Source organism: Oncorhynchus mykiss, chromosome 6, assembly GCF_013265735.2.
Source record: "Oncorhynchus mykiss isolate Arlee chromosome 6, USDA_OmykA_1.1, whole genome shotgun sequence".
Classification (NCBI taxonomy): domain Eukaryota; kingdom Metazoa; phylum Chordata; class Actinopteri; order Salmoniformes; family Salmonidae; genus Oncorhynchus; species Oncorhynchus mykiss.
Genome location: NC_048570.1, coordinates 70,366,096 through 70,383,430, shown reverse-complemented (window position 1 = coordinate 70,383,430; position 17,335 = coordinate 70,366,096). Strand labels below are relative to the sequence as shown.

Genomic DNA, 17,335 nt, shown 5'->3' with positions numbered 1-17,335 from the left:
CAGTCCCAGTAGTGTAATTGATCTCCCTGCTTCCCGTCAGTCCCAGTAGTGTAATTGATCTCCCTGCTTCCTGTCAGTCCCAGTAATGTAATTGATCTCCCTGCTTCCCGTCAGTCCCAGTAGTGTAATTGATCTCCCTGCTCCCTGTCAGTCCCAGTAGTGTAACTGATCTCCCTGCTTCCTGTCAGTCCCAGTAGTGTAATTGATCTCCCTGTATTTGATCTCCCTGCTTCCCGTCAGTCCCAGTAGTGTAATTGATTTCCCTGCTTCCCATCAGTCCCAGTAGTGTAATTGATCTCCCTGCTTCCCTTCAGTCCCAGTAGTGTAATTGATCTCCCTTCTTCCCATAAGTCCCAGTAGTGTAATTGATTTCCCTGCTTCCCATCAGTCCCAGTAGTGTAATTGATCTCCCTGCTTCCTGTCAGTCCCAGTAATGTAATTGATCTCCCTGCTTCCCATCAGTCCCAGTAGTGTAATTGATCTCCCTGCTTTCCATCAGTCCCAGTACTGTAATTGATCTCCCTGCTTCCCGTCAGTCCCAGTAGTGTAATTGATCTTCCTGCTTCCTGTCAGTCCCAGTAGTGTAATTGATCTCCCTGCTTCCCGTCAGTCCCAGTAATGTAATTGATCTCCCTGCTTCCTGTCAGTCCCAGTAATGTAATTGATCTCCCTGCTTCCCGTCAGTCCCAGTAATGTAATTGATCTCCCTGCTTCCTGTCAGTCCCAGTAATGTAATTGATCTCCCTGCTTCCCATCAGTCCCAGTTGTGTAATTGATCTCCCTGCTTCCAGTCAGTCCCAGTAATGTAATTGATCTCCCTGCTTCCCATCAGTCCCAGTAATGTAATTGATCTCCCTGCTTCCTGTCACTCCCAGTAATGTAATTGATCACCCTGCTTCCCGTCAGTCCCAGTAGTGTAATTGATCTCCCTGCTCCCTGTCAGTCCCAGTAGTGTAACTGATCTCCCTGCTTCCTGTCAGTCCCAGTAGTGTAATTGATCTCCCTGTATTTGATCTCCCTGCTTCCCGTCAGTCCCAGTAGTGTAATTGATTTCCCTGCTTCCCATCAGTCCCAGTAGTGTAATTGATCTCCCTGCTTCCCTTCAGTCCCAGTAGTGTAATTGATCTCCCTTCTTCCCATAAGTCCCAGTAGTGTAATTGATTTCCCTGCTTCCCATCAGTCCCAGTAGTGTAATTGATCTCCCTGCTTCCCGTCAGTCCCAGTAGTGTAATTGATCTCCCTGCTTCCTGTCAGTCCCAGTAATGTAATTGATCTCCCTGCTTCCCATCATTCCCAGTAGTGTAATTGATCTCCCTGCTTTCCATCAGTCGCAGTACTGTAATTGATCTCCCTGCTTCCCGTCAGTCCCAGTAGTGTAATTGATCTTCCTGCTTCCTGTCAGTCCCAGTAGTGTAATTGATCTCCCTGCTTCCCGTCAGTCCCAGTAATGTAATTGATCTCCCTGCTTCCTGTCAGTCCCAGTAATGTAATTGATCTCCCTGCTTCCCGTCAGTCCCAGTAATGTAATTGATCTCCCTGCTTCCTGTCAGTCCCAGTAATGTAATTGATCTCCCTGCTTCCCATCAGTCCCAGTTGTGTAATTGATCTCCCTGCTTCCAGTCAGTCCCAGTAATGTAATTGATCTCCCTGCTTCCCATCAGTCCCAGTAATGTAATTGATCTCCCTGCTTCCTGTCAGTCCCAGTAATGTAATTGATCACCCTGCTTCCCGTCAGTCCCAGTAATGTAATTGATCTCCCTGCTTCCTGTCAGTCCCAGTAATGTAATTGATATCCCTGCTTCCTGTCAGTCCCAGTAATGTAATTGATCTCCCTGCTTCCAATCAGTCCCAGTAGTGTAATTGAGCTCACTGCTTCCCGTCAGTCAAAGTAATGTAATTGATCCCCCTGCTTCCCATCAGTCCCAGCAGTGTAACTGATCTCCCAGCTCCCCATCAGTGTAATTGATCTCCCTGCTTCCCGTCAGTCCCAGTAATGTAATTGATCTCCCTGCTTCCTGTCAGTCCCAGTAGTGTAGCTGATCTCCCTGCTTCCTGTCAGTCCCAGTAGTGTAATTGATCTCCCTGTATTTGATCTCCCTGCTTCCAGTCAGTCCCAGTAGTGTAATTTATCTCCCTGCTTCCTGTCAGTCCCAGTAATGTAATAGATCTCCCTGCTTCCCGTCAGTCCCAGTAGTGTAATTGATCTCCCTGCTTCCCATCAGTCCCAGTAGTGTAATTGATCTCCCTGTAATTGATCTCCCTGCTTCCCGTCATTCCCAGTAATGTAATTGATCTCCCTGCTTCCCATCAGTCCCAGTAGTGTAATTGATCTTCCTGTAATTGATCTCCCTGCTTCCCGTCCGTCCCAGTAATGTAATTGATCTCCCTGCTTCCCGTCAGTCCCAGTAGTGTAATTGATCTCCCTGCTTCCCGTCAGTCCCAGTAATGTAATTTATCTCCCTGCTTCCCATCAGTCCCAGTAGTGTAATTGATCTCCCTGTAATTTATCTCCCTGCTTCCTGTCAGTCCCAGTAATGTAATTGATCTCCATGCTTCCCGTCAGTCCCAGTAGTGTAATTGATCTCCCTGCTTCCCGTCAGTCCCAGTAGTGTAATTGATCTCCCTGCTTCCCGTCAGTCCCAGTAATGTAATTTATCTCCCTGCTTCCCATCAGTCCCAGTAGTGTAACTGATCTCCCAGCTTCCCATCAGTCCCAGTAGTGTAATTGATCTCCCTGCTTCCCGTCAGTCTCAGTAATGTAATTGATCTCCCTGCTTCCCATCAGTCCCAGTAGTGTAACTGATCTCCCAGCTTCCCATCAGTCCCAGTAGTGTAATTGATCTCCCTGCTTCCCGTCAGTCTCAGTAATGTAATTGATCTCCCTGCTTCCCGTCAGTCTCAGTAATGTAATTGATCTCCCTGCTTCCCATCAGTCCCAGTAATGTAATTGATCTCCCTGCTTCCCATCAGTCCCAGTAATGTAATTGATCTCCCTGCTTCCCGTCAGTCTCAGTAATGTAATTGATCTTCCTGCTTCCCATCAGTCCCAGTAGTGTAATTGATCTCCCTGCTTCCCGTCAGTCTCAGTAATGTAATTGATCTTCCTGCTTCCCGTCAGTCTCAGTAATGTAATTGATCTCCCTGCTTAGCTAAGAGCAGCAGGAGCTTTTAGTTTGGGCACACAGCCAAGATGTGTTTTTTTTTTAGTCCTTGTAACTTTGTGTTTATTTGTGAGTGTGTGCGTTCCTGTAACCCCTGGCTCCTCAAGAGAAGTCCTTACCACACACATGGCTACAGTACCTCCCTGGCTCCTCAAGAGAAGTCCTTACCACACACATGGCTACAGTACCTCCCTGGGTTCTCAATAGAAGTCCTTACCACACACATGGCTACAGTACCTCCCTGGGTCCTCAAGAGAAGTCCTTACCACACACATGGCTACAGTAGCTCCCTGACTCCTCAAGAGAAGTCCTTACCACACACATGGCTACAGTAGCTCCCTGGCTCCTCAAGAGAAGTCCTTACCACACACACACGGCTACAGTAGCTCCCTGACTCCTCAAGAGAAGTCCTTACCACGCACGGCTACAGTAGCTCCCTGACTCCTCAAGAGAAGTCCTTACCACACACACACGGCTACAGTAGCTCCCTGACTCCTCAAGAGAAGTCCTTACCACGCACGGCTACAGTAGCTCCCTGACTCCTCAAGAGAAGTCATTAGTAGAGTGACTTATGTATTTTTAGTATTTTTACGTGAGAAGTGGGTGTTTAAGAGAGCCTCGTCAGTCTGCAGGACTTACCCTGCTCCATCTCCCTGTCTGTCTCCATACTTCATCTCCCTGTCTGTCTCCCTGCTCCATCTCCCTGTCTGTTTCCCTGTCTGTCTCCCTGCTCCATCTCCCTGTTTGACTCCCTGCTCGCTCTCCTTGTCTGTCTCCATACTCCATCTCCCTGTCTGTCTCCCTGCTTCATCTCCCTGTCTGTTTCCATACTCTATCTCCCTATCTGTCTCCCTGCTCCATCTCCATGTCTGTCTCCCTGCTCCATCTCCCTGTCTGTCTCCATACTTCATCTCCCTGCCTGTCTCCCTGCTCCATCTCCCTGTCTGTTTCTCTGTCTGTCTCCCTGCTCCATCTTCCTGTCTGACTCCCTGTCTGTCTCCCTGCTCGATCTCCCTGTCTGACTCCCTGTCTGTCTCCTCGTCTGGCTCCCTGCTCCATCTCCCTGTCTGTCTCCCTGCTCCATCTCCCTGTCTGTCTCCCTGCTCCAACTCCCTGTCTGTCCCCTGTCTCTCTCTCTGCCAGTCTGTCTGTCTCTCTGTCTCCCTGTCGCTCTGTCTCTCTCTCTCTCTGTCTGTCTGTCTCTCTGTCTGTCTCCCTGCCTTTCTGCTCCATCTCCCTGTCTGTCTCCCTGTCTGTCTCCATGCTCCATCTCCCTGTCTGTTTCCCTGCTCCATCTCCCTGTCTGTCTCCCTGTCTGACTCCCTGCTCCATCTCCCTGTCTGTTTCCATGCTCCATCTCCCTGTCTGTCTCGCTGCTCCATCTCCCTGTCGGTCTCCCTGTCTGTCTCCCCGTCTGGCTCCCTGCTCCATCTCCCTGTCTGTCTCGCTGCTCCATCTCCCTGTCTGCCTCCCTGCTCCATCTCCCTGTCTGACTCCCTGCTCGATCTCCCTGTCTGACTCCCTGCTCGATCTCCCTGTCTGACTCCCTGTCTGTCTCCCTGTCTGACTCCCTGTCTGTCTCCCTGTCCGTCTCCCTGTCTGTCTCCCTGCTCCATCTGCCTCTCTGTCTCGCTGCTCCATCTCCCTGTCTGTCTCCCTGCTCCATCTCCCTGTCTGTATCCCTGCTCCATCTCCCTGTCTGGCTCCCTGCTCCAACTCCCTGTCTGACTCCCTTCTCCAACTCCCTGTCTGGCTCCCTGCCTCTCTTCTCCATCTCCCCGTCTGTCTCCCTGCTCCATCTTCCTGTCTGTCTCCCTGCTCCATCTCCCTGTCTGGCTCCCTGTCTCTCTTCTCCATCTCCCTGTCTGTCTCCCTGCTCCATCTCCCTGTCTGTCTTTCTGCTCCATCTCCCTGTCTGTCTCCCTGTCTCTTTATCTATATCTCTGTCTGTCTTTCTGTCTCTCTGCTCCATCTCCCTGTCTGTCCCCTGTCTCTCTCTCTGCCAGTCTGTCTGTCTCCCTGTCGCTCTGTCTCTCTCTCTCTCTGTCTGTCTGTTTCTCTGTCTGTCTCTCTGTCTGTCTCACTCTGTCTGTCTGTTTCCCTGTCTTTCTGTCTCTCTGTCTGTCTCTCTGTCTCTCTGTCTGTCGCTCTGTCTATCTCTCTCTCTGTCTTTCTGCTTCATCTCCCTGTCTGTATCCCTGTCTCCCTGCTCCATCTCCCTGTCTGTCTCCATGTCTCCATGTCTCCCTGCTCCAACTCCCTGTCTGGCTCCCTGTCTCTCTTCTCCATCTCCCTGTCCTTCTCCCTGCTCCATCTCCCTGTCTGATTCCCTGCTCCATCTCCCTGTCTGGCTCCCTGCTCCATCTCCCTGTCTGGCTCCTTGTCTCCCTGCACCATCTCCCTGTCTGTTTCCCTGTTTCTCTTCTCCATCTCCCTGTCTGTCTCCCTGCTCCATCTCCCTGTCTGGCTCCCTGCTCCATCTCCCTGCCTGGCTCCCTGTCTCTCTTCTCCATCTCCCTGTCTGTCCCTGCCTGTCTCCCTGTTTCTCTGTCTCACTCTCTGTCTGTCTCTCTGTCTGTCTGTCTGTTTCCCTGTCTTTCTGTCTCACTCTCTGTCTCTCTGTCTGTCTCTGTCTCTGTCTGTCTTTCTGCTCCATCTCCCTGTCTGTCTCCCTGTCTCTTTATCTCTCTCTCTGTCTGTCTTTCTGTCTCTCTGCTCCAACTCCCTGTCTGTCCCCTGTCTCTCTCTCTGCCAGTCTGTCTGTCTCTCTGTCTCCCTGTCGCTCTGTCTCTCTCTCTCTCTGTCTGTCTGTCTCTCTGTCTGTCTCCCTGCCTTTCTGCTCCATCTCACTATCTGTCTCCCTATCTCTGTCTCTCTCTCTCTCTGTCTGTCGCTCTGTCTGTCTTTCTGCTCCACCTCCCTCCCTCCCTCCCTCCCTCCCTCCCTCCCTCCCTCCCTCCCTCCCTCCCTCCCTCCCTGTCTCCCTCCCTGTCTCTCTGTCTGTCTCTCTGTCTGTCTCTCTGTCTGTCTCTCTGTCTGTCTCTCTGTCTGTCTCTCTGTCTGTCTCTCTGTCTGTCTCTCTGTCTCTCTGTCTCTCTGCTCCATATCCCTGTCTGTCTCCCTGTGTCTCTGTCTGTCTCCCTGTGTCTCTGTCTGTCTGTCTGTCTGTCTGTCTGTATGCTCCATCTCACTATCTGTCTCTCTGTCTCTGTCTCGCTCTCTGTCTCTCTGTCTGTCTCTCTGCTCCATCTCCCTGTCTGTCTCCCTCTCTCTGCTCCATCTCACTGTCTGTCTCCCTGTCTGTCTCCCTGTCTCTCTGTCTCTCTGTTTCTCTCTTTGTCTGTCTCTCTGTTGTGTCTGTCTCCCTGTCTCTCTCCTCTGTCTCCCGGTCTTACTGTCTGTGTCTCTCTGTCTGTCTCTCTGTTTGTCTCCCTGTCTCTCTGTCTATCTCAAATCAAAATCAGATCAAATTTTATTTGTCACATACACATGGTTAGCAGATGTTAATGCAAGTGTAGCGAAATGCTTGTGCTTCTAGTTCCGAAAATGCAGTGTTAACCAACGAGTAATCTACCCTAACAATTTCACAACAACTACCTTATACACACAAGTGTAAAGGAATGAAAGAATATGTACATATAAATATATGAATGAGTGATGGTACAGAACGGCATAGGCAAGATGCAGTAGATGGTATAGAGTACAGTATATACATATGAGATGAGTAATGTAGGGTATGTAAACATTATATGAAGTGGCTAGTGATACATATATTACATCTATTTTTACATTATTAAAGTGGCTGGAGTTGAGTCGGTGTGTTGGCAGCAGCCCCTCAATGTTAGTGGTGGCTGTTTAACAGTCTGATGGCCTTGAGATATAAGCAGTTTTTCAGTCTCTCGGTCCCAGCTTTGATGCACCTGTACTGACCTTGCCTTCTGGATGATAGCGGGGTGAACAGGCAGTGGCTCGGGTGGTGTAGGTGTCCTGGAGGGCAGGTAGTTTGCCCCCGGTGATGCGTTGTGCAGACCTCACTACCCTCTGGAGAGAGCCTTACGGTTGTGGGCGGAGCAGTTGCCGTACCAGGCTGTGATACAGCGCCTTCTTCACCACGCTGTCTGTGTGGGTGGACCATTTCAGTTTGTCTGTGTTGTGTACGCCGAGGTACTTAAAACTTACTACCCTCTCCACTACTGTCCCGTCGATGTGGATACGGGGCTGCTCCCTCTGCTGTTTCCTGAAGTCCACGATCATCTCCTTTGTTTCGTTGACGTTGAGTGTGAGGTTATTTTCCTGACACCACACTCCGAGGGCCCTCACCTCCTCCTGTAGGCCATCTCGTCATTGTTGGTAATCAAGCCTACCACTGTAGTCTCGTCTGCAAACTTGATGTCTGTCTCTCTCTCGCTGTCTCTCTGTCTGTCTCCCTGTCTCTCTGCTCCATCTCTCCGTCTATCTCTCTGTCTGTCTCCCTGTCTCTCTGCTCCATCTCCCTGTCTACCTCTCTGTCTGTCTCGCTGTCTCTCTGTCTGTCTCCCTGTGTCTCTGCCTCCAGCTGAGAGCTATGTTTATTTCATAAGGCCCTGTGACCAGCGCTGTGTTTTTGTCTGGAGATGTGCGTCGCCGTCCCCGCCTGTCTCTTCCACTTGTCAATGGCCTCTTTTAAGTCCTATACCCACCTTTCCTCTTCTCTTCCTCTTCTCCTCTTCTCCTCCTCCTCTGACAGCTTCCCTCTGTTCTTCCCTCTTCTTTTCATGGTCAGCCCTTCCGCTCTTGCTTGAATGCTCGTCCCTCGCTCCGTCTCGGAAGAGGAGAGGAGCAGTGTGATGCACATCTCAAGAGACCTGAGCTGTCTCTTTCTCCCTCTCTCTCTCCTTCTGTCTTTGTCTCTGTCAAGGCTCTGTCACTTCAGTCAGGGACGTGTCTTTAATACCCACTGCTGGATAGCCCCTAGTTGGCTTTTTATAGCCGTTTATATCAAAGCTGTGACAGCTGCTAAAAACGGTCCCCCGGAAGACAAGGCACCTTAGTTGTTAATGGAACTATATTATACACACACACACACACACACACACACACACACACACACACACACACACACACACACACACACACACACACACACACACACACACACAGAGGGAGACAAGGCACTTGAGTAGTTAATGGCACTACCCAAACACTGTAGCATGATGGCTTTGAAGTCGATGGCTTTGAGTTGCTGAGCTGTCTGAAAGTGGGACAAACTTAGTTAAAACGGTCTGTAATGTTTGGTGACTGTGACGTAGATATGCCATGTGCTGTGGAAACCTCTTCCTCTTGTATATTTAGATATGAGCTGTATTCAGACAGGCCAGGTACATTATGTTGATGCCAGAAGTGATGAAAGTGATTCATTTGCATGTTTTCTATTAAAATGGATGATTGACGTCATCATCTTTGTCTCTTCCAGACATCCAGTGTGATTGAGGGCGTGGCCAGAGTCAGCAAGGAGGCGGATTCTGCCTTACATACATCAGCAGTGAGCGAATCACAATCAACGGAACCTGGGGTTGGCCACACCCCTTCTCTACCCCCCAACCTGGAGCCAGAGAGAGGAGACCGCCCACCTTCCAGTAAGTACCTTGACTTCTGACCCCTGACCTCCAAGCCCTGCTCCTGCCCTCTGTCCCCACCAAAACATTAAATTGTGTGTGGGTTAGAATGAATTATCTCTGACTCCTAGGTTTTTTGTGCTGCACAAATTCTTCCATTGTCTTTTATTTGCTCTCTTACGTTATTTCTTCTACCCCGACCTACCTTTCTCCTCCTCTCTCTACCTTTCTCCTCCTCTCTCTACCTTTCTCCTCCTCTCTATACTTTTCTCCTCCTCTCTCTACCTTTCTCCTCCTCTCTACCTTTCTCCTCCTCTCTATACCTTTCTCCTCTCTCTACCTTTCTCCTCCTCTCTCTACCTTTCTCCTCCTCTCTCTACCTTTCTCCTCCTCTCTCTACCTTTCTCCTCCTCTCTCTACCGTTCTCCTCCTCTCTATACCTTTCTCCTCCTCTCTCTACCTTTCTCCTCCTCTCTCTACCTTTCTCCTCCTCTCTCTACCTTTCTCCTCCTCTTTCTACCTTTCTCCTCCTCTCTCTACCTTTCTCCTCCTCTCTACCTTTCTCCTCCTCTCTCTACCTTTCTCCTCCTCTCTCTACCTTTCTCCTCCTCTCTATACCTTTCTCCTTCTCTCTCTACCTTTCTCCTCCTCTCTATACCTTTCTCCTCCTCTCCCTACCTTTCTCCTCCTCTCTCTACCTTTCTCCTCCTCTCTCTACCTTTCTCCTCCTCTCTCTACCTTTCTCCTCCTCTCTATACTTTTCTCCTCCTCTCTCTACCTTTCTCCTCCTCTCTACCTTTCTCCTCCTCTCTATACCTTTCTCCTCTCTCTACCTTTCTCCTCCTCTCTCTACCTTTCTCCTCCTCTCTCTACCTTTCTCCTCCTCTCTCTACCTTTCTCCTCCTCTCTCTACCGTTCTCCTCCTCTCTATACCTTTCTCCTCCTCTCTCTACCTTTCTCCTCCTCTCTCTACCTTTCTCCTCCTCTCTCTACCTTTCTCCTCCTCTTTCTACCTTTCTCCTCCTCTCTCTACCTTTCTCCTCCTCTCTACCTTTCTCCTCCTCTCTCTACCTTTCTCCTCCTCTCTCTACCTTTCTCCTCCTCTCTATACCTTTCTCCTTCTCTCTCTACCTTTCTCCTCCTCTCTATACCTTTCTCCTCCTCTCCCTACCTTTCTCCTCCTCTCTCTACCTTTCTCCTCCTCTCTCTACCTTTCTCCTCCTCTCTATACCTTTCTCCTTCTCTCTCTACATTTCTCCTCCTCTCTATACCTTTCTCCTCCTCTCTCTACCTTTCTCCTCCTCTCTCTATCTTTCTCCTCCTCTTTCTACCTTTCTCCTCCTCTCTCTACCTTTCTCCTCCTCTCTACCTTTCTCCTCCTCTCTATACCTTTCTCCTCCTCTCTCTACCTTTCTCCTCCTCTCTCTACCTTTCTCCTCCTCTCTCTACCTTTCTCCTCCTCTCTCTACCTTTCTCCTCCTCTCTATACCTTTCTCCTTCTCTCTCTACCTTTCTCCTCCTCTCTCTACCTTTCTCCTCCTCTCTCTACCTTTCTCCTCCTCTCTCTACCTTTCTCCTCCTCTCTATACCTTTCTCCTCCTCTCTCTACCTTTCTCCTGCTCTCTCTCTACCTTTCTCCTCCTCTCTCTACCTTTCTCCTCCCCTCTCTACCTTTCTCCTCCTCTCTCTACCTTTCTCCTCCTCTCTATACCTTTCTCCTCTCTCTACCTCTCTCCTCCTCTCTCTACCTTTCTCCTCCTCTCTCTACCTTTCTCCTCCTCTCTCTACCTTTCTCCTCCTCTCTCTACCGTTCTCCTCCTCTCTATACCTTTCTCCTCCTCTCTCTACCTTTCTCCTCCTCTCTCTACCTTTCTCCTCCTCTCTCTACCTTTCTCCTCCTCTTTCTACCTTTCTCCTCCTCTCTCTACCTTTCTCCTCCTCTCTACCTTTCTCCTCCTCTCTCTACCTTTCTCCTCCTCTTTCTACCTTTCTCCTCCTCTCTATACCTTTCTCCTTCTCTCTCTACCTTTCTCCTCCTCTCTCTACCTTTCTCCTCCTCTCTCTACCTTTCTCCTTCTCTCTCTACCTTTCTCCTTCTCTCTCTACCTTTCTCCTCCTCTCTCTACCTTTCTCCTCCTCTCTCTACCTTTCTCCTCCTCTCTATACCTTTCTCCTCCTCTCTCTACCTTTCTCCTGCTCTCTCTCTACCTTTCTCCTCCTCTCTCTTCTCCTTCTGTCTCTTTCTTTACATTTGCAACGCTTACCTGACACAGGCTGTCTGGTTCAGCCATTGTTTATCCTGTTGTGTGGTATTTAAATACTGTTAAGGTTATCTGCCGTACTGTGAAGCTCTGCTTTCCTGGTATTGTGTCACTCCCAACAGCAGGATAGGATTGTTATCAAAGCCTCGTGGGATGTGGTGTGTACTTCCTCATAGCTGCTTTCTATTCATGAAAATGATTTCAGCAGAAGTTCCTTTCACACTCTGGATGTGTTTCAGTTCTGTGGGTTTTAAAGTAAGAGGGAGTTTCTGCCAGTGTATATTCTGACGTTCATGTCTCTCCTAAGTCTGACTGAACCTAGTGAAGCAGTATCTATTCAGTATCTATTCGGTATCTATTCAGTATCTATTCCGTATCTATTCCGTATCTATTCAGTATCTATTCGGTATCTATTCAGTATCTATTCCGTTTCTATTCCGTATCTATTCAGTATCTATTCAGTATCTATTCGGTATCTATTCAGTATCTATTCCGTATCTATTCGGTATCTATTCGGTATCTATTCGGTATCTATTCCGTATCTATTCAGTATCTATTCCGCATCTATTTGGTATCTATTCAGTATCTATTCGGTATCCATTCAGTATCTATTCAGTATCTATTCCGTATCTATTCCGTATCTATTCAGTATCTATTCCGTATCTATTTGGTATCTATTCAGTATCTATTCAGTATCTATTCGGTATCTATTCAATATCTATTCGGTATCTATTCAGTATCTATTCAGTATCTATTCGGTATCTATTCAGTATCTATTCGGTATCTATTCGGTATCTATTCGGTATCTATTCAGTATCTATTCAGTATCTATTCCAAATACTTTTTTCACAACTGCCACCAGTTTGACAGCAGTAAATGGACAACAAATACATATTGACATAGTCAAACAAATAGAAGTGTGTCAGAACGTGCAAGGGATGTTTCATGCTGAAACCCTCATATTAAACAGCAATATTCACTAAGTTGATGGTTTGTAATAAGTATAATGTTTTACAGGTTTGTCATATACAAAAATAAAATATACCAACATTCTGGAAGTTTACTGGTAAATCTAGAAAGTTTCCAGTAATATACCTCACTCTGGGACGCTGTCTATAGTAACTTTGCTGTATTCTGTCCCTATCCGCTGTCAGGGTCCGCTGTGTGTGTGTGTGTGTGATCGTGTGTGTGATCGTGTGTGTGTGTGTGATCATCAGTGTGTGTGTGTGTGTGTGTGTGTGTGTGTGTGTGTGTGTGTGTGTGCGTGTGTGTGTGATCATCAGTGTGTGTGATCGTCAGTGTGTGTGTGTGTGGGGGGGGCTCAGTTCCAGCCCCATGGCATACGCTGCTCTAAGCTGCTCTGACAGAAAGTGTCTCCTTAACTCAGCAGGTTCTTATCTGCACTTCCTGTTTCCTGTGTGATATTAGACTGCTGACCCTGATGTGTTGTAACAGAGGAACCGTGTGTGTGAGAGAGAGAGAGAGACATGTCTGTCCCCTAAAGTGTCCTGCGTTGGCTCGGTGCCGTGTATGTGTGTAACAGACTTTTGGCTAGTCCCCGGTGAAAGATTGTTTACTGTGAGGTGTGGGAGGGCTCATCTCTGAGGAGAGACGGAGAGAGCCTCATCGCTAAACATACACAGCAAGAGGAGAGAGGGATGAAGAGGATTGAGGTAGAAGAGAGATGGAGAAGGAATGAGTAAAGACAGATGGACTTCAGAGTAAGAGGTGAGGGAGAGTGAGAAAATGGTGAGATGGAGACAGAGAAAAGAAAAGGAGATATGAAATAAAGAGATGGGAAACCGACATGAAGGAGGAAAGGAGAAAGTGATAACTAAAGGGGGAAGAGAGAGAGGGACAGATACACTGTGAAAGGGTGGAGGCTGTGCACATTGATGTGAGGAGACAGGAGCACTTTCCACATAAATGCACTGAGCTCTGAGTCTGAGCTCTCTGATGGACTCCTCCAGGGCACAGACACACACACACACACACACACACACACACACACACACACACACACACACACACACACACACACACACACACACACACACACACACACACACACACACACACACACACACACACACACACCACACACACACAAACAACTTCCCTCTCATATTCTCCATCCTCCTCACCTCATCCATCGTTCTCTCTCTCTTCTCTTCCTCTGTATCTCTCTCTTCTCTTCCTCTGCATCTCTCTCTTCCTCTGTATCTCTCTCTCTCTTCTCTTCCTCTGTATCTCTCTCTCTCTCTTCTCTTCCTCTGTATCTCTCTCTCTCTTCTCTTCCTCTGTATCTCTCTCTCTCTTCTCTTCCTCTGTATCTCTCTCTCTCTCTTCTCTTCCTCTGTATCTCTCTCTTCTCTTCCTCTGTATCTCTCTCATTCTCTTCCTCTGTAACTCTCTCTCTCTCTTCTCTTCCTCTGTAACTCTCTCTCTCTCTTCTCTTCCTCTGTAACTCTCTCTCTCTTCTCTCCAGTCTACCTAGATGAGTAAACTCCCTCATAAGGAGATAGGTATAAAGTACAGGTCTATGTAATATAAATCTTTATAAACCTTCAAGAAGGTATTTCCACGACATCCTATGGTTTCCATGTTCTGGGGTGAATTATGTGGTCTCCTCATGTTTAACAAAGTAGGATATGATCTCTAACCTTTGCCTGACCTTTGCATAACCCCCTCGCTAATGTACCACACATCATTCTGCAAAACCACAATAAGACACATTTAGGCACATTCAGATACATCACTATGGGAATTGTTTTCAGCTGTGTGTGTGTGTGTGTGTGTGTGTGTTTGAGGCCTCTCTTCCTGTCCTAGTCTCTGTGATGCCGTTCCCGTCAGTGTGATGATGATTAGTGATAATGCATGTTGACAGTGTTTCCTCTCTGCCCCCAGCAGAAACACATGGGAATACTCGATGAATAGCTCCAGGAATTTAACAATAACTCTCAGTGATTGGTCAAACTGACGGGCCATCCCTTTCAGAAACAGGCCCAATTAAAAAACTCCTGTTTCAGTGGGATGACAGCACTTAATGTGTAGATCTGACGTGTGTGTGTCCTGTCAGACTGTGTCCTGACACAGAATCATCAACATATTAAAGACCCTGACACACACACACACACACACACACACACACACACACACACACACTGACGCTTCCCGGACACACATGCAGGCTCATGAGTAGTGACAGGCTCTTGGGCCGAGCGAGCTTGTTTTGGGTGTGTCAGTGTGCATTACAGCAGTAGTAGTGAACAGTGCTAGGACAGATATACAGAGAGATACAGAGAGATAAAGAAAGATACAGAGAGATACAGAGAGATACAGAGAGATACAGAGATACAGAGATACAGAGAGATACAGAGATACAGAGAGATGCAGAGATACAGAAAGATACAGAGATACAGAGATACAGAGAGATACAGAGATGCAGAGCGATACAGAGAGATACAGAGAGATACAGAGATATACAGAGAGATACAGTGAGATACAGAGCGATACAGAGAGATACAGAGATACAGAGAGAGAGAAAGATTCCCCTGGACATTTGCAAAACAAACTGTATGTAAATGATTATCCCATCCAGCCTCCAGCAAGAGACTGATTGTGGAATTAGAAAATGAAAAGTAGGTAGCGAGACATGGTGAGACACAGATTTATAGAGACTGAGATAGGGTGAGAGAGGGTGAGACAGGTTTATAGAGACTGAGATAGGGGGAGAGAGGGTGAGACAGGTTTATAGAGACTGAGATATGGGGAGAGAGGGTGAGACAGGTTTATAGAGACTGAGATATGGGGAGAGAGGGTGAGACACATGTTTATAGAGACTGAGATAGGGGAGAGAGGGTGAGACACAGGTTTATAGAGACTGAGATAGGGTGAGAGAGGGTGAGACATGTTTATAGAGACTGAGATAGGGGAGAGAGGGTGAGACAGGTTTATAGAGACTGAGATAGGGGGAGAGAGGGTGAGACAGGTTTATAGAGACTGAGATAGGGTGAGACAGGTTTTTAGAGAATGGGATAGGGTGAGACAGTTTTATAGAGACTGAGATAGGGTGAGATACAGGTTTATAGAGACTGAGATAGGGTGAGAGAGGATGAGATACAGGTTTATAGAGACTGAGATAGGGTGGGAGAGGGTGAGACAGGTTTTATAGACTGAGATAGGGTGAGAGAAGGTGAGACAGGTTTATAGAGACTGAGATAGGGTTATTTAGACTGAGATAGGGTGAGATAGGGAGAGATACATGTTTATAGAGACTGGGATAGGGGAGATATATCAGTCTCAGGTTTATAGAGACTGAGATAGGGTGAGATATAGATTTATAGAGACTGAGATTGGGTGAGATACAGGTTTATAGACACTGAGATATGGGGAGAGAGGGGCAGATACAGGTTTATAGAGACTGAGATAGGGTGACATAGGGAGAGATACGGGTATATAGAGACTGAGAAAGGGTGAGATAGGGAGAGATACAGGTTTATAGAGACGGAGATAGAGTGAGGTAGGGAGAGATACAGGTTTATAGAGACTGAGATAGGGTGAGAGAGGGTGAGATACAGGTTTGTAGAGACTGAGATAGGGGGAGAGAGGGTGAGATACATGTTTATAGAGATTGGGATAGGGGAGATACAGGTTTATAGAGACTGAGATAGGGTGAGATATAGATTTATAGAGACTGAGATTGGGTGAGATACAGGTTTATAGAGACTGAGATAGGGGGAGAGAGGGGGAGATACAGGTTTATAGAGACTGAGAAAGGGTGAGATAGGGAGAGATACAGGTTTATAGAGACAGAAAGGGTGAGATAGGGAGAGATACAGGTTTATAGAGACTGAGATAGGGGGTTAGAGGGTGAGACAGGTTTATAGAGACTGAGATAGGGGGAGAGAGGGTGAGATACAGGTTTGTAGAGACTGAGAGAAGGGGAGATACCATATTATAGAGACTGAAATAGGGTGAGAGAGGGTGAGATACAGGTTTATAGAGACTGAGATAGGGTGAGAGAGGGTGAGACAGGTTTATAGAGACTGAGATAGGGTGAGATACAGGTTTGTAGAGACTGGGATAGGGTGAGATACAGGTTTATCAAATCAAATCAAATCAAATTTTATTTGTCACATACACATGGTTAGCAGATGTTAATGCGAGTGTAGCGAAATGCTTGTGCTTCTAGTTCCGACAATGCAGTAATAACCAACAAGTAATCTAACTAACAATTCCAAAACTACTGTCTTGTACACAGTGTAAGGGGATAAAGAATATGTACATAAGGATATATGAATGAGTGATGGTACAGAGCAGCATAGGCAAGATACAGTAGATGGTATCGAGTACAGTATATACATATGAGATGAGTATGTAAACAAAGTGGCATAGTTAAAGTGGCTAGTGATACATGTATTACATAAGGATACAGTCGATGATATAGAGTACAGTATATACGTATGCATATGAGATGAATAATGTAGGGTAAGTAACATTATATAAGGTAGCATTGTTTAAAGTGGCTAGTGATATATTTACATCATTTCCCATCAATTCCCATTATTAAAGTGGCTGGAGTTGAGTCAGTGTCAGTGTGTTGGCAGCAGCCACTCAATGTTAGTGGTGGCTGTTTAACAGTCTGATGGCCTTGAGATAGAAGCTGTTTTTCAGTCTCTCGGTCCCAGCTTTGATGCACCTGTACTGACCTCGCCTTCTGGATGATAGCGGGGTGAACAGGCAGTGGCTCGGGTGGTTGTTGTCCTTGATGATCTTTATGGCCTTCCTGTGACATCGGGTGGTGTAGGTGTCCTGGAGGGCAGGTAGTTTGCCCCCGGTGATGCGTTGTGCAGACCTCACCACCCTCTGGAGAGCCTTACGGTTGAGGGCGGAGCAGTTGCCGTACCAGGCGGTGATACAGCCCGCCAGGATGCTCTCGATTGTGCATCTGTAGAAGTTTGTGAGTGCTTTTGGTGACAAGCCGAATTTCTTCAGCCTCCTGAGGTTGAAGAGGCGCTGCTGCGCCTTCTTCACAATGCTGTCTGTGTGAGTGGACCAATTCAGTTTGTCTGTGATGTGTATGCCGAGGAACTTAAAACTTGCTACCCTCTCCACTACTGTTCCATCGATGTGGATAGGGGGGTGTTCCCTCTGCTGTTTCCTGAAGTCCACAATCATCTCCTTAGTTTTGTTGACGTTGAGTGTGAGGTTATTTTCCTGACACCACACTCCGAGGGCCCTCACCTCCTCCCTGTAGGCCGTCTCGTCGTTGTTGGTAATCAAGCCTACCACTGTTGTGTCGTCCGCAAACTTGATG

General features: G+C 47.5%; 1 protein-coding gene across 1 annotated transcript in view; it reads left to right on the top strand.

Moving 5' to 3' along the window:
* gse1 (Gse1 coiled-coil protein) overlaps positions 1-17,335 on the top strand; it is a 456,459-nt gene that overhangs the window by 135,575 nt on the left and 303,549 nt on the right. The window contains exon 2 of the mRNA XM_036980868.1: positions 8,614-8,776. Coding sequence (XP_036836763.1) covers positions 8,614-8,776 — 163 coding nt within the window. The remainder of the gene's footprint in view (positions 1-8,613; positions 8,777-17,335) is intronic.